The 21,871-nt window shown below is 35.2% G+C and overlaps 2 protein-coding genes across 2 annotated transcripts; both read right to left on the bottom strand.

Annotated features, from left to right (window-relative positions):
- Positions 1-601: 601 nt before the first annotated feature.
- Positions 602-6,634, bottom strand: LOC140050291 (sacsin-like). The gene has a single exon (XM_072095414.1). It carries the CDS (start codon positions 6,589-6,591, stop codon positions 2,077-2,079), a length of 4,515 nt encoding a protein of 1,504 aa, XP_071951515.1. The 5' UTR covers positions 6,592-6,634; the 3' UTR covers positions 602-2,076.
- Positions 6,598-20,461, bottom strand: LOC140049901 (sacsin-like; the record flags this gene model as incomplete). Its single annotated transcript, XM_072094854.1, has 5 exons — positions 20,437-20,461; positions 20,061-20,149; positions 19,359-19,629; positions 17,328-18,869; positions 6,598-16,274 (listed from the first exon to the last, which is right to left on the bottom strand). Coding segments are annotated over exons 1-5 (11,604 nt in total), but the record flags the coding sequence as incomplete, so codon positions are not given.
- Positions 20,462-21,871: the final 1,410 nt, after the last annotated feature.

Below are 21,871 nucleotides of genomic sequence, written 5' to 3'. Positions count from 1 at the left end.
AGTGTAGACAGAACTTAAGGAATGTATTTTAGTACTATATATAGGCATAAATATAAATCAACCATCAATATTCCTAAACATATATGAGTATTAAGGCAAAGGCAAAAATCCGCCGGATAAAACATAACACTGGTATTTATTGTTTCGTATCTCTTTATCATACATTCGGAGTTTTAAAATTGGCATCACGAAGACTATTATATTGAAATAATATCGTCATCATTAACAAACTAAATAAATCAAAATGGTGAGCAATCCGATAAAACTTGTTTTATAATGCAGCGAATATCTGTGTATTTATAGAAGAAAACAGCGGTGTTATCGGTTATGGTTTATAGGATTCAATCAATGTTTCTTATTAGTTAGCTAGTAATGATGACCCGAATCCCGACCCCAACCCCCACCTCCCTCTAATCAGTGTTTTTGTTTTTATCAAGACGGTAATAAAAGAATACTAAATTATATGCGTCGAGTAAATCGTCAATGATACGAATTCGTTGGTTAAATGAAAAAAAAAAGACAAAAACACAATAAATAATACGGTTTAAACATCTGTGTGATTCATAATGATTTTATTTTATATTTTAAATGTAATTATCCTTACAAATCCATCCACGCAAACAGCGCCTTCATTCCTTCTAACTAAGGAAAACAAAAAGGCAACAGTACAAAATGCTTATTCATTTTTTCCAATCAAGTGTTGACCTGATTTTCAATCAAGTGTTGACCAAATTGATACAAATCATAATTCAGTTCTTTTTCTTATTATTGCTTTGGATCAATTTACAATAAACTATCAAACAAAATTAAAATAACTTTTATTTCTTTATAAATCGACTTTAGACCTAACTCTACAAAAAAATACACACACCAAACAATGGCAAACAAACATAATTGTATAATTTTAACATAATTCTACAGAATTTAAAATAGTAAATTAACACATTTGCAAAAAAAAGAGAAGGGTTTTATCAACGATTGAATCAAAAACGCATGCGAGTAAAAACTTGTTCGCGTAATATTACTATATATATATATTTAGTGTTTCGGAATACTTATATTTACTACGATATTTGACATCCATTTCCTCACACTGTCTTAATAGTATGTTTTATTTACTCTTATGTACTGTTATATATGAAATTATACAAAAATGCTTAGCTTCAGTAAAAGACAGGTGACATCCGGCTAATTGGCCAAACTATATATATATCGTTTCAAATTAATTAATTAAATTTCAGTATATCACCGGGCGGTTTAGAATTAATGTTCTTTGCCTAATGTGTTAGGTCTAATGGTTAGGACAGCTGCATATCAAGCAGACGGCCCGAGTTCGAGTCTCGGTTGGGGCGACTTTTTCTCATTCTCACAGATTTCCTCATCTTTATCGTTTCAAATTAATTAATTAAATTTTCAGTATATCACTGGGTAGTTTAGAATTAATTTTCTTTACCTGATGTGTTTATATATATATATATATATATATATATATACAGTATAGTGACACAAGAACTATGAAACCATTCTTTCAATAATAATATTAATCTGCCTTAAAAAATGTTGTTATACATTATTATAATTATTATTCATACATTTATTAACATTTTGTAGTAATTTGAAGAATTACCAGTACATAATAATTATATAGAAAATACATTATGGTACCTACACATTAATAAGCATAATGTCATTTACTGTATAGCAAAATTTGCATTTTTTAGTGCATTTTTTGTTGGTGCTTGTTCCTTCCGATTGTTCCTGTGATGTCCATAATAGGCGATACGATCATATTACTACCATATTTGGGCACATCACATTTTTTGTCTAACTAGTTTGATAGTGCTGAAAGAGCTTTACACTGTAACTTTAATAAAAATAATTCAATTTGTTTATTTGGACTGTAATTTCTAATTTTTGTTAAAACAAGATTAAGCCTGGTGTAGATTTATAGTTGTGAATTGTTTTGCAAAGATGGCAGTTCAATGATTCAACCATTAATAATCATGTTAATAGTTTAATTGATTTGAAACTTCCCATTAATGTTCGTAACTTAAACATAATATTATGCTAGGTGAATCAATCATTATTTAAATCGCTAAGTGTGTCCATCATGTCTAAAATTACTTGTGCATTTGAAATGCAAACTTCGGCATCCTCTCTGCTATATAGGTTATGCAGTGCTTCATTACCGTTCTGATAACTGGCAAAATTCTGATCCTTACTATAGGTACACAGTTCATTGACGTGTTTACGGAGGTCATGTGGGCAGTTAGGTATATCTTCAACTGTGATTAACAAATGTCTAATATCATGCCTTACATTTCCACCAGTCTTTGATAATATAGCTGCTTTTAATGATTTTTCAACTGCTTGCAAACACTTATAAGCAGCCCATTTGTAACTTGGACGACTGCCATCAACATCGTTACTAGCTGCATTGAAGTCGTGATGAGCTTCTCTCTGCAATAACTTCGCTTTTGCAGGTTCAGGCGTCGAGGGTCGAGCTCCACCTCGGGATGTAAATCCAGTTGATGAACCAAAATTGAAACTATTTCTATTTTCTCTATCCCTTCGTGCCCTTTCGTTCCATTGTTTAAATGGTGTACTCCATGTTCCAAAGTCAGAGGGATATTCATTTCTCTCAGTTGATTCTTTGTGTCTGGGAAGACCCTTTTCTAAGCGAATGACTTCATTTTGTAGATGCTTAAATACCTCAGTGCAAAATTCTTCATGACCTGGATTTTTATCTGGGTGCCATTTCAGATACAAGCGTCTGATTGCCTTTTTTCTTTCTTCAACTCCAAGTTTCCAAATCTCTTCTAGTTTGTCTGACACCTCAGATTTAGTTTCTTCAAGGTTGTCATATGTTCGTGGTACTGAAGGTATTGAAGGTTCTTCAGTACCTGGTGGATTATATTCCGGAGCTATATATGGCTGTAATTCCATGGCTACATGTTTACCTGTTTCTTTAGAACTTCGTGGCAGCCACTTATATAGACTCAAAGTGCTAACTATTTTGACTTTTCCATAGTCAATTTTGTACATCCTGTTGAGAGAACTGCTTCCTGACATATCGCACAAGATCTCCTGTAATATTTGTGCATACACATAAACTTCATCCTCATTGTCTAGCTCATATACAACATACTCCCCAGGTCTGAATTCATTGAATGGATCGTTATTCAAAGATCCCACAACATCATCTCGTACAGGTGATCCCAAGTCTGGCAACGACATTCTGTTGGATTTGTTTTCATCTAAAGCCTGAATATTAAGATCACTAAGTGATGTTTGTATATTTTTCAGATCATTAACAATCATCATTGCTACTGCCATGTCATTAAGAACTCCAGTAAGCTCACGTACTATATACACCATCTTTAGCTTCAATGTGTGAACGTTGTCTGAATCACTTGAATCGACATGCCTCATGAATATTGTTGCATGATTGTCTTGTCTTTCCAAGAAACAATGTGGTTCATATGAACTTCCTTCAATTACTTTTCCAGACTGCTCAAGATGTATTTCTAGGTTTTTGAGACATTTGATGGTGAGATGTTTGGATGATAATGCCAAAGGTTTTTCTGAATAAGCTGTGTCTGCATCTTTTATGCCCTGTTGATTAGCTTCATGTTTCAAAAGACGGTAGATACCTTGACGGAATTCCCTAGCTTGGAGTTGACGTTGAATATCATTTAATACTTTACAACGTTCCTCCTTTGCATGACGACATTCAGTTTCAATTGGATTTGAACTCATACACTCTTTTACTTCCGTGCTGAATTTACCAGGCTGTAGTTTCTCTGGCATGTTTTTGATGTATACAATAGGAGGACCTTTCAATTCAATTTCGGTGAAATTAAAAAGAATATTCTTGTCATTTTCCTTTTTCATTCTAACCTCAAACATCGGTTTGTCGTAGTACTTCAAAGTACTTGAATCCATAAGTTGATAAGATCGATTAGGAAGATACAACACGTCAATACCTTGTAGCCAGTCCTCTTCGTCATAAGATTTGAAGATTTTGTGAACAGCATACTTGATCTTGGATATTAAATTTGGATTATCACAAAATGATTGATCTTCAATATCGTCATGAATCATTCTGAGAACTTCACAACATTGCCAAATGGAAGACTTGTCCTGAGTACCAAGACTGGTAAAGAAATCCATGTATTGGGAAAAGGTTTCTTGTATTTCATGTATGTATGGTGCTAGAACTTTTCCTTTATACTTTACAGTATACTTAGCTGGAATAAGAATCTTATCGTCATCGACTAACGTGATCGGCATATCTTTTAATTCTTTCACAATACATGTACAATCAACACTACTTTTTCTGCATTTGGCTGAAAAATACTCATAGACTTTTTGCATAACGTCATGCAATGCTTTTTTAAAATCCGAGGATATAGCTATGCTTTCATGTCTTTTAGAGTATTTTCGTTCAAGATGTGTAAATATGTTCTTGCAATGCTTAAGAACAGTATCACTTGATGGCGTGTCAGACATATTTAAGTCGGAAAGTATATTCGTGAACGATTTACCCCTGTTAACACGTAGCGTGCTAGGAACCGCATAGTATGGTAAAATGCTTGCACTTGTCCATGCCAGGTGAACATTTCTATATGTTAAGGCACCATTGTAAGCTATGCCTACTTTACCGGGTTCTTGATATCGTTCGTGAAGTGTTAACAGATTCTTGTCCAAGTCCTCTGGTACTAAAAATGATATTTTACAGATTTGACTTAAGAATCTTTTTTCTGCCTTTAGTTCTTCAGAATTTGCAATGTATTCAACAAGTGCTTTAGACTTGTTCAACTGTGCCTTGAATTCCGAATTATTCAACCTCTGTTCGATGTCATGTGCAAATTCCAAAACCAGTTTAGATGTAGCTTTTGTTTGCAAACCCAGGTCTGTCATAAATGGTTTCCAATTATAGTCACAGAATGCCTCTGGTAATAACCTTTCAGGTTCTAACATAAGTTTTAAAATTGGAACTGAATCGTCAAAATAATCACATATACGTTTCAATGGTTGGTCTTTATGGGAAATTAAAGGCGTGTTCTTCAAATCCATGGACTCTATCATTTTTTTCCTTTCTTGTTTATCTTTGTAAGAAGTTGCTTTATCCACAATATATCGAATTTGTTCCATGTGTTCAACTCTTGTACCATCTGTAAATTTGTGAAAAGATGGTAGAATGAACCTTTTGTAGACGTCTGGTTCACTACTTTGTGTCAATCCAAGAAGTACATAGAGTTTTTTCAATGATTCATCATCTTTAATGAACTCGGCATTTGCTTCATCTACCCACTTTTCTTTTTCGGCCATTGGAATATCAGAATTAAGAACAAAATGACGTTTGTTTTTACTCAAATTAATGAATTCATCGTGAATTGAACGGTAGCATGGTAATCGTTGCAAATCGTTGATATGTTCTTTATTTATGGAAGATCCAACAAACCTTTCAAAAAACAACAAAATATTTTTTCTGTTGCACTGGTTCAGTGAATCAAAGGCTTGATCATCTTTATCCAACAAAGATACAAAACTTTTCAATATTCTTGTAGGTTTGTCGTCAGTGGCAATGAAACATTTAATGAAGTCTACGAGATCATCAGATTTAGAAAAAGGCATAAAGTTATAACCTTTTCTCGGAAATATAGACTCATCTACAACTGGAAGACTCATCTTTGCACATGCATCTTTAATAAAGCTATCATATATATGACAATGAAGTACAGACTCAGCAGCAGAAAATGGCATTAAGTAGTGATTTACTTCTGGCCTAATTGCTAATAGACTTGTTCTGATTGGAACTTTAACTGGAAGCACAGACCAATTACCTAGCAGTTGTCTCATATGACTGCGTCTCTCATGCTTATTGGTAGGAAAGCATTTCTCATTTTCAAATTCTATTTTAAGAAAACGCCACACTTCTTCAATCCAAGATTTATTTGGCAATTCTTTGCTGTTTGGATCCCACACAACACAATCTTCATATCTTTGGCCTAAATTGGCAGGTAACCTTTCTACAAGATCTGTAATGCTGAACTTCTTTATTTCACGAGACTTGCAAGAGAAATGACATTGAGCATTTGTATGAACAAACTCAGCCAAGGATTTTGGAAGCAGTGTATGTCTTATTGATAAAAAATAAGTATCTGTTTCGCTGAATCTTCGTAACTGCAAGTCTTGAGTGAGAAGCAATGGAATACCATTTAGTGAGATTTCCCCTTCTTTTAATTCTTCATCTTTATCAATATACTCCAGGAGCTTTAAGTAATTCTTTTCACTTTGAAGAGCTGAACTAGTGATGTCACAAGGTAGTTCACCTGGATTGAAGACAGTTTTCAGGAAGTAAACAACAGCTTTTGGTGAAACTTTCTCAACTGCATCTATTTGGTGTTTGGCAGATCCTTCTTTAATGTTAACTGCATTTGATTGCAGTTTGGAAGCCTGTGATTTTTCTTCAATGTCATCTGCATATGATTGCCGTTTGGCAGCCTGTGATCCTGCTTCAATCAGATCGTTGTAGACAGTTTGTGGAACAGTTGTAACATTAAAACCTATTTGTTGCAGAATCATATTTAATGCAAACCAAGATGAGTTGAGCGTATCAAAATATGCCTTTTCCTCAATTTTGCCAACAGCAGGAAGCCATTTCAATATGTAAGCAACATCTATGTCACATATGTTTGGATTATGATCAATCACCCCATCATTGCGTCGGGTAACTGGAAACATTAACATTTGGTTTCGAAGAAAAACTTTAAACACATGTGTAGCCAATTGCTTCCATTCTGTATGCACTTTTTGTATATCTGGAAAATAATTCCAATAAAATTCCATCTTTGTAGCCATCTCCACTGGAGAGCAGGTAATTTGTGATGTACTGCCATTGTCAGAGGCAAAGTGTCTATCTCTCAATTCTTTGAGCAGTTGAGAGTAAGAGTGGGCAATCACTTGACATTTAACATAATCGTTCCATGTTTTATTGTGTAAGATATTTGATACATTTCGCCTACTTGGATCAAGACTGAAATGTCCATTGATACTGACAGGTAGTTTTACACGTATTGGAAGAGGTAGGAAGCAATAGGTACCTGTTGATGAAGATCTATCGGATATACATGCTGCCACTCCGCCATGTGGCAAAAGTTTTAAATTGCCTTTATCATATGGATTTAATATGTATTCTGGAATCTCCTCAGTCGATCCTATACGTTGATTGATTAACCATACTTGACTTTTACCACACTTATCAGAAATTGTCATTTCATATGTAACCTCTTTCATCTGAATGTCTTTTAATGTTGATGTCTTGGAACATTCTTTAACATATTCGTAGAAGTCATGTCGTCTTTTTCTATCTTCCTGTGATAATTCTGCATTCACCCAGTAATCTGTTTTCAAGTGGTTTTCTTCGTCAATATGTGAAATTGTAATCTTTGTAAGATTATTCAAATACAACAACATCTGAAATGCATTTGATTTGAAATTTTCAAGTAGTCTTTGTATTTTATCACCATCAAATAGCTCTTGACTCATTGGTACTTGTTCTTTTGAAGTAAGACACTTCATTAGAGAAGTACGCAAAGGAAATCTAAATAATGTAGACCCTTGGTTTCTGAGAGAGTCCAAACGAAAGCAAGCCAGAGCATCTCGAAATATTTCATTAACCTCTGGTGAAATATTGTACTGGTATCCTGGCGAATTTGGAGTGGCATGGTCAATGAATGCACAATATGGATCAAAAATACAAAGTTTGTCATCATCAGTTAAAAATGAAGGGCAATCTGTAAGATGGTACACAGAATTGAACCCTATTCCATATTGGCCTGTCTTATCTGGATGAAATGATTTGGCACCAGTTCCAATATCTTGAATTCCCTTTAAGTCATCTTCTGTAAATGGTTTATTGTTGTAAACACATAATGCTGGTCCAAGAGTTTCTTTCCAGGATTCACAAAATACTTTCTTATCTGAATGTTGACGTGAGTCGTATATGAGATTAATTTCATCCGCCCCGGCATCGTCAGAATTCTGTAGCAGCTCTTTGAATATTGACTCGTCACACGGATACCCCTTCAGGATATTACTGATTCGGTTAGTCAGTTTTTCGACTTGACCAAACATTGTACCATATTTAAGTCTTGATCCACTCTTTGACAGTATACTGAATCTGATATCTTTTATACCAATATCAGCTGCCACTTTGTGAGATATTTGATCATGGCATATGATTTCTTCTCCTATATCAGCATCTGAAGTGTCATGAAGGCAAAAGCTTAGTTGGTCGACTGGCCTTAAATGTCCTTGTCGATCGGGAACTAAAATTGGACGTTGATCAACACTAGATTTACAATTAGGAATACTTTGAACCATTTCAATTGCCACTTGTAAGTCTCTTCCTTCAAGAGCTTGTTCTGTATACTTCTCTTGAAGATTATAACTAATATTCAATAAAGTTGAAAAAGAGAAATCGTCTTCTATGCCTAGTAATTGAAAAATATCTTTGTAATCTCGGAGTTCAAGTGGTAATTTGTAAAGATATGGCTGGAAATCCTTTTTGCATTCTGGTGCGACATGTTTAATTCTCATAAACTTTCCATAACACAAGACAATGGCTGAATCCTGCAATGACTCACGGATGGTTGTTTCTTTATTGGAATTTAATTTCTGAATTTTCTTCATTAAGCACTTGTACATTCTTTGAACTTTTGCAACTTTAGTACTGTCAGTCATGTCAGTAACAACTAAATATTTCAGCTGTTTAAGCATGTCCACCAAGCTAGGCACGACTTTCATTTTTAGTAGTTTCCTGGTCGAATAAGAACATGGTAGAGACTTCGATACAGGGGCAACAGCTCCAACATAATCTACTAAATCTGATGTGTAAACACAATCTGGTGACAGAAATAAATCCACTGAATTTGCCCAACCAATAGGATAATCAGCTGGAGCTTGAGTCTCAATTGGAATGAACTTGATACTTTTAATTATTTGTACTTGATGTTCATCAATTTGAATTAAATCTACGTATTTAATGACAGCATTAGCTCTTTTCTGGCATAGTGTAACTGCATCAGTTGAGTCTGATTGATGTAATATCTCAATTGATTGGCATCGTTCGACAATGTACTCAAATGGTACAACCGAATGTGACATACCTAGTGAATGTAACTTTCTAGATATTTGTTGATCTTTGAATTCTTTGCCAAATGGAAATCTTCCATCTTCTGGAAGGTACATTGAAGCAATGTTAGGACAAGATTCATCAATTAGTTCAGATGGACGTTTCCGAATCCCATTAGGTGTAGAGGGAATACAAGGAAGACATTTCAAGTTGCTATCTATCCAATCATACCCGGCATTGTGTTTGAGCAGGAACAGTACAACTTTATTGACCAAAGAATCTGGTAACTCTGCTAAATGTGGAAAGAACTGTTCTTCAAAAAACTCTTGGTATGAAATTGTATTTTCTGCTAGAGCATCTGAACACTTTGAGTGTAGGAAGCTTTTCCGAATGTACTTAGGTAGATCTACAATCACACACCCATTTCTCTCCAGTATCTCTTTTACCGTCGGTAAAATATGACAATTTGTTAACTCTTCATCAAGGAAACAAAGTTCCTGAAATGTATACCAGTTATCTTTAACTTTAAATATCTCTGGAAGTTTTTCATCCATTCCATGAACAACAGCTTGATAGAAACAATGCACAACATGATTAATATCTGTATGTACATGATCAGTTCTTGGCCAGAGTGAAAACATACTGTCTTCTTTATTGTTAATCGATACATCATTGAGTATAAATGATCTTGAGGTAGGCTCTGAAAGCATCACAACATATCCTCTTGAGATTACATCTTTCATTAAAGCATCATTCCATTGTGACTCTGAATGTATTGATGCATCATCTCCTGATCCCCTCTTGCGAAGACTTCTTCGATCTGGAGCTACAGAAAACTTTGCATTGATATGTATGGGAAGTCCACTAGATGGAATAGAGAGTGGAAGAAAACAAAACACTAATCCAGTGAAATTTTCTTTACTGTTACATTTATATGCCAGTCCACCATGTGAGTTTAACCCATGCTTTATACCAAATGGACTGTTAGCTAATTGTAGCGCATCACTAGTTCCTATAGCAGGTTGAATGATCCAGTCTTCTTTCGTACTTTGACCCTTTAAGTCTACAGTAATTCTAATCTTGTAAGCGATTTCCATGTCTTTTCTGGTACTTTCTCTTGCAACGCTACAAATGCATTCTGGTTGTTCATCATAGGATCTTCTATGGTAGACTTTGATTGCTTTCACATGCTTGGTGAATAATAGCATATTACCAGCTTGCTCACAAAACATGGTAATGAGTTCTGTTATTTGGCTTTCTTCAAAAACTGCTTTGCTTATCTCTCCACCTTTTTGCACTTGATCCTGAGTTCGAAGTGGAAGTCGAAAAAGAGTTCCAGTGAAACATGAAAAACGTGAAAAATTCAATTCAAACAAGTTTTCGTATGGCTGAAACTGGTTACTAAACCTTGTCAAAGTGCTTGGGTTTTTTCTGAAATCGATCTGAATTCCCGGAGCTCCAGACTGAATTTGATTGCCAAGATGAAATCTCTGAAGATCAAAAATCGTTAGTCGGCCATTACTGATGAAACTTGGGACATCTGTGATGTGGTAAACAGAATTGAAACCCAGACCAAACTTTCCAATTTTGCTTGTTTGTTCTTTCTTAGATTGTCCACCCAACTTTATTATGCTTTCAAAATCTTCTTTTGTAAACTCTGCATCATTATACACAATAAGCGCTGGGCCGTGACATAGAGCCATTCCTTCATCTAATAAACCTTTTGTGTTTGAATTTCTGCTAAGATCTATTAGAAAGTTTACCTCTTTAGCTTCTGCATCATCGGCATTCTGGATCATTTCTTTTGGAATATCTGTTGCTTGATAGTCTTGTAGTATGTTATGCAACCTTTGGGTTAATTTTTCGCCTTGACCATATTGTGTTATTCCAATCTCTTTACTGTAAGATAACTTTTTACTCAAAGGTATGACTCCAAAAAATGAAGCTGTTCCATTTGATATATCTTGATGTACAACATTTTCATCATGGTCAATGTCTAAACCTTGCTTCGACCAATCATCACAGAAGCAACACTCATCTGGTGAGACTAGTTTGAGATTTTGACTCTGAATGGGAATAAGAATTTGTTGATCATCCTCTGCAAAAGGTTCTTTTGTATGACTTTTGATAAAAAGTAAAATGTCAATAACAAGCTTGTGGTCAATGTTAGTTTCAAGAGGAGTAACAACTCGTTGGTGTTTTTCTTTGATCTTATGAAGAATTTGTATTAGATCACTTAATCGTTCACTTTGATCCATTGCTACTCCACAATGCTTAAACAATTTCTTATGATTCCGTAAACTTTTGTGAACTGAGAAGAAGTATGGACTGAGATTAACATTGCCTTCATTTACACAAACAGAATTTGTGTTGACAAATCGATCCCCACACCACATCCATGGCCAATCAGCATTACGTAATTCATGAATATCTGCGTCCCATTGAAGTCCTATTTCAAGATGTGAATAGATGCTGTTGCAAAGCCGTACAACAGTTGATTCACTACTAATAAGTAAGTCATTTTCAATCTCAGATAGTTTTTTAAGTTGTTGGATAATTTCATTGCAACCTGGTGTAGATGTTTTACTTGATAGATTAAACATCCGAAGAACACGTCCTGCATCTTCACAACTTTGAAAAACATCTTCATCAACGATAGGTTTTAGAAAGCATACTAAATCTGTATGTTCAGAAAGGCAGATATTTTTAGCACAAACAAAATTACGACATTTATCTCCGAACCATGGAAAGTTAGTAGGAAAATCTTTTGGTCTTTTCAATATTGGTAAAAGTTGTAAAGTGGAAAGTTTATTAAGAAATCCACGATCGATCATCTTTCGTTTTCTTTCCAACAACCTCATGAATGATTGAATCTTCCTTATCTTATGTTCTTTCTTTTGCTTACTATCTCCAAAAGCACGTCCTCTTTCTAGAAGTTCTGGCAAGTCCAGATCATCTTTTATCATTCCAAGCTCAACCATAACTTCCATTCGTGTATTGTCTGTCTGAAAAGACTTAATTGGAAAACGATTTTCTTCATTTTTAAAAAGATCAGCCACTTTACCATGTGGATGTATGACTCTAGATATCTTTTCCAAACAACTGCCAGTTGGAATGCAAGCTGTGTTCTGTAAGAGCTTTTTGAACAGCGGGGTCTTCTTAGAATTGTCAATAACATGCATGATCAATTTATTACGTTGAGTTTGATTTTGAATTTTTGTGATGTTGCGGAAAAATATTTCTTCAAAAAACCTTTCTTCTGTGTATTGATCAATTAAGTCACTACACCCAGCTCTTTTAAATCCATTGATAATCTTTTCTGGTAGGTCTACTACATACTTTTCAGAGGGGATGAACATCTGAAGAACTGCCTTCACATCATCAGTGATAGAGCTGTGTGGAACAGTTGGCTTGTAAATGGCAATTGATTCAAAATTTAACCACTTACCATCGCTATAAAATACATATGGCTTATCTCCAGAATCATCAATTCCATATGCAATTGCTCGATAGAATGCATTTAAGAGGGGGTAGTATTCACTTTGCCGAGGAATTTGTTTTTCATCAGGCCAAAGGTCATACAATGAAGTAGTTTTAAAGCATTTCTTGGCTCCTTCATGTTTTAGTAAACCGACATAGCTTCTGGTGATTACATCTTTCATAATAACTTTATTCCAAGTAGATTTTTTTTTATTATCGTCATCACATTGTGTATTTCGTTTCACAAGACTATGCCTGTCATTAGATACAGCAAAATTACCATTTATATGGCAAGGTATACCAGAGGTTGGGATTGACAGAGGAAGGAAGCAGAATACTTCACCTTCTTCAAGAATGGATTGAACTGGAAGTGCTACTCCTCCACATGGAATCTTAAACCTTGGCGCATAAATCTTAAGCTCTAAGCTCTGTTGCTTTTTGTATAAATCTAGAGAATTTGTTTGGCCCATACAAGTAAAAACTAGCCAATCTTTTGCAAATTCAGCACAAGTACTATGAAGTCGCACAGCTCCTTCACGTGTGAGACAATGTTCCACACATACTTCTGTTAATGCACATGGATAATCACCAGTGCCGTTCTTTTGTGAAATATACTGCTCAGCCTCACGTAAGATGGTATTCTGCATTTCAAACTTGCTTTCTTCTGGCTGATATTTCAGTAACCCATTTATTTCTTGCAGGTATTGTTTTGGAAATTTTCGGACAGAGAACAGTTTTACAGCATGCTGTGGCTTTTGATGAGGTCCTAGATAACAAACAGATACCCGTGTTACATGCTGCGTGAAAAGAAGTAGTTTCTCAGACATTTCAGTAACATTTTTCATTAACTGAACAACATTGTCTTCTTTAAAGTATTTATTACTTATTTCACTTTTAACGCCCATGCTGTGTTGTCTTAATGGCAAACGAAACAATGTTCCATTAAAGTTTACTTTATTTTTGGAAAGAATGTCACATCCAAAAATCCCCTGATATGGTAGAAATTGATCTTTGAATCTTTGCAAAGTCATTTTGCTTTGATTGAGATCAATTCTAATGCCAGGATTGCTCTTATCCCTCAATTGGCTGTCCAGAAACGTTGTGTGTGGGTCAAGAAACCCAATAATACCACGGGACAAGAAGCTAGGAACATCTGTTATGTGATAAACAGAATTGAATCCTACACCAAATGTGCCAATCTGAACTTGATTGTCTTGTTTGGTTCTCCCACCAAGTTTGGTAATGTTCACAAAATCTGCATCACTAAATGTTGCATCATTGTAAACCCATAACGCAGGGCCATTCCATACTTTCATGCCTTTATCTAATAGCTTTGATTTTAATTCACTATTTGTGCGCATGTCAATCATGAATTTAACTTCAGTGGCACCTGCATCATCAGCATTTTGAATCATCTCTTTTGCGATAGAGTCTTCAGTATAGCCACTGTCAAGAATGTTCCTTAACTTTTGAGTAAGATCCTCCTTTTGACCAGCTTGTTGAAATCCTGCTAATGACATTGCACCACTAATCTTTTGACCAAGTGGTGTCACACCTAGACGTTGGTATATCCCACGAGGGACACTTTCATGCACAAGCTTAATATCTTCAAATTCTTCATCTTCTAGCCATTCCTCATTAGGGTAGCATACATCATTACATGAGGCAAATTTAAGAACATTTTCATTTGGCGTCGCTATTGGAAGAAAAATTTGATTCCTAACTTCATTCGGCAACTTGTCATGTTCAAGGTTCAAGTCTATAATAGATTCAATGACTTGTATTGCTAGATCTCTATCGTGTTTAATGCGCTCATGCGTCACATCCTGTCTAGCCTCATGAAAATCCTTTATTTCCTCAAATAGTCTAAGCATTGGGTTTGTTTCATCATCAAATTTTAAACTTGCTCCAAATTCACTAAACAATGGCTTGTATAGATGAAATCCTAGAGGAAGAACAAATATGTAAGGCTCTAAAACATGTCTGGTTTTCTGGATTGAAATTTGTGTTGGTGCAACAAAATTTTGTCCAGTCCATACCCACTTGTCTTCTTTCTCTATCAATGGTGTTAACTCAACTATAGCACTTTGCAAAACTGGGTATATATCTATTAGTATACTTTCAATGCTATGTGTGTCTATATTTCTTCCCATTTGTTTCTCTTCTGTTACATAGTTTACTACATTTTGCAAATGTTTGTAAACCACACGTGGTGAAGGCATTGACTCCCATCGGAATCTTTTAGATAATTCAGTAAACTGATCCAAGACAAGATGCAATTTCGAACCTACTAAAGATGCATGTTTCACAGACTTCACATCATTTGGCGACACTAGAATATGAGTTGACTTAAACAGAGGGAAATCCTTTAGATATGTATTTTGTGGCAATGACTTTACAATAGGAACCCATTGGTGACTTTGTAGGCAACTGTAAAGTCTGCCATCATTGATAACATGGGGAATTACTTCTAAAAGATTGCATAGAGCATATGCTCTCTCTTCGTTAGGATGTTCATTTAAGTGATTTACACACCTTATAATGTCACTACTTGTCACTTTGTGGCATGTTTTTAATCCAAGCTTTAGAAGGATTTCCCTATAGTTACGATCAAATGGTGCTGTGGGAAATACATCTAAAACTCCAAAAAGCTTGGTTAAAAGTTCATCTGATGGATCAAAACAATCTGATGCCTTCTTATGACTCCCATCTTGCATTGGAATGAATGCTTTCTTTTTAATTTCGCTGATAACCTTCTTGTTGGCATTTAGTTCATGCCACCTTTCCATTATCCAGATGATAAGTGACTTTAGATCCATCTCGTCGTCTATCTCGGTACACTGAATCATTTGGCACAATATGACTTCTCTTGGACATGACTGAAGGCTTAATTTAGAAGCTAAAATACTCGAGTCTTCATCAGATATGTCAAGAACTATATCGTTGGTTGGAAAGCCAAATGGTGGAAGTCCTTCTTTGTTCACTGTCCTAAGTAACTTTCTATCGGCAACAGCAATCTGGAACCTATTAGCAGGGCTTCTGAAAACATGTGTTGCTCTTTCAAAGACAGCAATATTGAGCAAAAGTATCCTTAACTCTTCACACATAATTCCAGTTGGAATATCTTTTAGAAATGATCTCAACAATTTGACATGATCTGCAGAAAGTTTATCAACATCCTCTTTAAATTTTTGGCTGGTTCCATCATCAATAAAAATGCGCAAGATGTCTCCTGGTGATGATACATCATGGAAGTACAGTTGCCATTTTGATGGAGGAACTATAACAAAATCTGCACCTTCCATATTAACTAGAATCAAATGCAGTTTTGTCAATATTTCTACCAAGTTTGGATCCACATACTTACTACTGATTACAACAAGGCGAGATTTCTCTTGAAATCGAGCTAACTCAATATTTTTAGGATCATGATTGAGGTTCGTAGGGATAAGTGTAATACCTTCATATGAACAGATGCTTTTACCAGATCGTTGAAGGAAATTCCAAAATATTTCAAGCCAGCTGAATGGAGGATGGCCATAATGGCCAGGATGCCAAATAACACATGGGTTGGTTAACCAATCATGTGGCAATGCTTCTTTGATTAAAGTTGGAATCATGTTTGGTTTCAGCTCTCGAACCTGTTTTATACCTGGAAATAGAGAATATATTGATGTTAATATAATCTGCATGCAACTCAAGTTTACATATCAACAATGTATTGCACGCATACTGTTTCATGAAGAATATATACATATCATGAATCATATAGAGTCTCAACAAATTTGACTGACTCAAGTTTATTTATTTAAATGTATGCACATATATGCAATCTATAAATTATGAGAAAAAGAGAAAGGGCGAGTCACCCAAATTTGTTCTACTGCGAACATACATTAGCATACGGTATCAAAATGATCGTAATTGTACTGGGAAATGAAATTTGAACATTATCCGCATGTATTACACCGGGAAATGGGTTGGTGTTTAGGGGAGTAATGGAGTGTGATAAATGACTGAAATTGTACTGGAGATGAATTCACATTTAAAAACTGCCACGAAGGGGTTGCAGGTTGTAAGTGATGGGTTATCAACAACAATGACCGGAATTTGTACTGAGAAGGTTTTAAACTACTTTGGTATGGTGTGGTGCGGGCTATCAGAAAAGTACCTGCACTGGGGTATTTGTTAGAGTTAGTAAAGTTAAATCTTCTGTAAGTCCGATAAAAATACCCACGGTTATATAGACTAACAGTTTTCCTTTGGTCCAATGCATATTACAATGTGTACAATCACCAAAGAGGACCCTCAATTTTCAGGCACAAGATCAGTTTATTCAGTTATATGATTTTCAGTAATAAATTAATATATATTTAATTTTTATGCGGAAATACAGTGATTATATTAAGTGCAAAGAATATTTCATATTGCACATTCTGGTATTGACCCCAGAACTGGAAGGAAATAATCTAACATCAGTGCCATCAATTTGGTACTCTGCTGGATCATAATAATAACTTTACATTACTTCTAAATTTGTATTTGTTACACAGACACATTTAGGGTAGCTTAGATTGCGGGAGTAGACAACCCTGTCGCACTTTTCGCAACCTATTTTAATTCTTTTGTCGAAGATTACACACATTTTAGTTGTAAATGCGAGGAAAATACAAATTCTAAAATGTAGAAGACAGTGTTAACTTACCTGTTCTATTGCTTCCATCTTTAATTTTCTTTTTCAATGAAACTTTAAGGTCCTCTTGAATGAATCTGTGACTTAAACCTGGTAATAGATCCATTGAGCATTCACTTGATACAGAGAAAATCACATTAGTTTCTCCAGATGCGAACTCACAAAACGATCCATTGGCGAGAGGCAGCAACTCAAATCCTTGCAGATCATTGAAATCATCATCAGCTAGTAAGTACTCTAAAAGATTGATCTTTTCTTGACTGGTAAGGTTGCCTAAAGAAACCCCACGTAGAGTGTCACGAACAAGTTTAGGAGTGATATGGCGTTTTCTGGAATTCTCAAGTGCCTTCATGACATTTGGATAGTTTTTAATGGAGACAACCGGTTTCTTCTGCTCCCAAAGAAGCTGCAAAATAAGGTGTTGTGTTACTTCTGGAATGTCTTCTTGAAGATCGAATATTGCAGTGTCAATATTTATCCAACTACCATTACAAGCCTCAGTAAAGAAAACTTTTTCCTCCAGTAACATCTTGAAAAGTTCACGGCACATTACTTCTTTCCAAGGGGAAGTCACCTTCTCCATATCAGGCCAAGTCTGATAAACACATTTAACTGAACATTTTCCTTTTTTTTGCAGCTCAATGGCTTCTTGAATGAGTTTCATGTAAGCTTTTGGAACAACTTCCTGTAGTAGTAGGTGATTCCATCTAGACATAGTATCATTACGATCTTTAAGGGGCCATTTGATTGAGCGACGGTCATCACTAACAACAAAATCTGCATTGACATGTACTGGTAACCCACTGTAGTTCTCCTCTGCTGGGAGTGGAAGAAAGCAGAATGTTCTGCCCTCAATTGCCTGCACCACGTTGCTTGTGGAAACTTGCATGGCGACGCCAGCAAGTGGAAGTCGATCAAGTTCTTTTGCTAATGTCAACATTTTTGATTTTCGATCTAGTTTACCCAAATAAACACTCACATGCCATTTATATTCTGTAGCTGTAACATTCTCATTCTCAAGTAATTCTACTTGAATATTCATCGGAAATGTTAAGAATTGTTGTTTGTGTTTTTGCTGTTTCCAACCTCTTATGGATGATAGTATTTCTTTCCTCTTTTCCTTAACTAAGTCATTAGTTGCAGCTGATATTCGTGCAGAAAATAACGGTTTTTCCATTTCAGTGAATCTCTCTCCAACAGATATACTACTTATGTTCTTCAGAAATAGAAGTAGTATTTTTGCATCATCAACAAATAATTTAAAAAGTTTCCTTACTTCTTCACCATCTATTGTCTCTTCTGAAATCGTTGATCGTCGATTTCGAAGAGGAAAGCGAAACATTGCTCCTGAGAAAGACTCTCCTTCTACTAGACCTGGATGATCGTTGAACAGATGTTTATAAGGTGCAAATGTGTCTGAGGATTTACTGTTTTTAAAAACAGGATTGCTCTTGTGAAATTGCCGGCCCCGCTCTACTCTACCTTCATGCATAAACAATGTCTCACTAGGATCCATAAATGCAAAATGATCTCCACTGACAATACTTGGAATATCTGAAATTAATTATTAAACAAACATAGAAAAAAGACAAAAGTTGAATAATATTAAAAATACTGATGTGTAGAGAAAGCAGTAAGTGAAACAAATTTAAAAAAAATCCCATTTCTAAAACTCATGGATTACATATCTAAACGACTTTTGAGAATTGTTTTCATGTCCACAGTACAACATTATAAAAACACAGAAAGCATAGGTTTAGTTATCGTTAGTTCTCTTTTGCTGCGTCTGAGCTTACATGACACATGATTAGGCATTGAAAAATAAGGTTTAAAAAAAATATATTACAGGTAGTGTATGTAAGGTGCAAAGTAATAACCATGATTTCTAGAATTAGATGAACTGAGTAACAGAAAAATGTACATACAAATACGGTAAGTGCAAACTATTTCAATCTACCATATAATAATAATAATATAGACAGAAATATGCATTATAGCATAGGATTGTAATGGCAATTTTATGACTCTGCTGTGTAAGCTTACCTGTCAAATGATATACGGACACAAATCCCATTCCAAAACGACCAACTTTCGTTGGATCATCCTTCTTTCCAGATCTCGACAAATTCTGTATGCTATTCCAGTCACTTTCTTGAAATGTAGCATCATTGAATGCACACAAAGCTGGTCCTTGATAAGGTGACAGATCACCGGCTCCTTCATCGCAATACAGATTATCTGTACCGTGTTGTCGTCCATCGTATAACAACTTGATCGTCGCAGCACCGGCATCATCTGCATTCTGTGTCAACTCCTTTATATAGAAATGTATATTAAAATTATATTAGTGTTGGTTGAAAGCTCTGCTAACTTTCTGGCTGTTTTACTTTATCGTTTTGATTTAGCTTTTCGCTTGTTTTTGTATCTCCATTGATCCAGCCACTGATACCCACAGCATTGTCATTTTTTCAGTATTTTGCCTTTGGATTTAACATTATTTATTATAAATTAATAATAATAGAATGAGCTGGCCTACACTCTATATAATTAGACATTAACAAATATTCGAATGCCTATATTTGTACATTCCTATCTGATCAGTGTAAGTGGTGTACGTTCGTGGACACTTTTGGAATATGACAATTACTTCCTGTATGCTGCGCTAATTATACAAACTCTATATAAAATATTTTGTATTGAGCCAATTAAATAAGATACTGTATAAATAACGATGATTTTATTTACCTTCAACAACTGACCACCTGTGTAATTTCGAAGTATTTGTTTCACATAGTCAACCAACGGAGGCTCTCTCTGGCCAAATCTATAGTTGTCTAAGAAAAAAAGTGGTACTAAAATAATTATCATACAATCATATTACAATTATGAACATTAGGCCTAACAAATTATCATTGCTTATTAGGATATTTGTGTGTGTGTGCGAGTGTAAAGCGTTTAGAAATATTGCATTATATTGAAAGCAAGACAATCAAGTTGAAGACATTTAAGCGATATATAAGAGTGACTACCATTATTATAATAATTATTATTTCATTGACTCGATCTCATCTGTAAGTTGAGGAATGTGGCAAAGGAAGAGAGGGAATGTGATTTTACATACCTTTACCCTTAACTTTACTAGACATCACGGCTGAGATTTGCTGTTGTTAGTCATCTGGAAATTGGTAAATAATTATATAATTGTAACTAGATGAAAATGTAGAATTATACTATTTTAGGCCTATTAAGCACACAGCAGCAAGCAATAGGCATTAGGCCTGAAGAATTAACTGCTCTTGTGTGCATGAAAAGTGGGCATAATGCTACAAAATACAGCCTTTATTCAAATGTTCAATCGAAAACAGTCCAAGGACATAATATAGTGCATTGATATGAATTTTGTCGCGATGTGGACTTAATGCTTTATGATACAGAAAATTTGTTTCGATGTGAATTAAATGCATATCGGTGATACGAATGGTGTTTCGATGTGAATGATTGATAATGATGAAATTCATATCGATGCATATACGATTTTAATCACATCGCGTCATTAAATCCATATCATCGCGATGCATTTTATTCACATCGCGTCATAAAATCCATCATCGCGCGATGCATTTCATTCACATCGCGTCATTAAATTCATATCATCACGATGTATGTCATTCACATCGCGTCATTAAATGCATATCATCGCGATGCATTTCATTCACATCGCGTCATTAAATGCATATCATCGCGATGCATTTCATTCACATCGCGTCATTAAATTAATGTCATCGCGATGCATTTCATTCACATCGCGTCGTTAAATTCATATCATCGCGATGCATTTCATTCACATCGCGTCATTAAATTCATATCATCGCGATGCATTTCATTCACATCGCGTCATTAAATTCATATCATCGCGATGCATTTCATTCACATCGCGTCATTAAATTCATGTCATCGCGATGCATTTCATTCACATCGCGTCTTTAAAATCATGTCATCGCGATGCATTTCAATCACATCGCGTCATTAAATTCATATCGTCGCGATGCATTTCATTCACATCGCGTCATTAAATTCATATCATCGCGATGCATTTCATTCACATCGCGTCATTAAATTCATATCATCGCGATGCATTTCATTCACATCGCGTCTTTAAATTCATGTCATCGCGATGCATTTCTTTCACATCGCGTCTTTAAATTCATGTCATCGCGATGCATTTCATTCACATCGCGTCATTAAATTCATATCATCGCGATGCATTTCATTCACATCGCGTCATTAAATTCATATCATCGCGATGCATTTCATTCACATCGCGTCATTAAATTCATGTCATCGCGATGCATTTCATTCACATCGCGTCTTTAAATTCATGTCATCGCGATGCATTTATCACATCGCGTCATTAAATTCGTATCATCGCGATGCATTTCATTCACATCGCGTTTTTATTAATGTCATCGCCCGATGAATTTCATTCACACCGCGTCATTAAATTCATGTCATCGCGATGCATTTCATTCACATAGCCTCATTAAATTCATATCATC

The sequence above is a fragment of the Antedon mediterranea genome, chromosome 5, assembly GCF_964355755.1.
Source record: "Antedon mediterranea chromosome 5, ecAntMedi1.1, whole genome shotgun sequence".
In the NCBI taxonomy this organism is placed as follows: domain Eukaryota; kingdom Metazoa; phylum Echinodermata; class Crinoidea; order Comatulida; family Antedonidae; genus Antedon; species Antedon mediterranea.
This window is presented reverse-complemented; position numbering and strand designations above follow the sequence as displayed.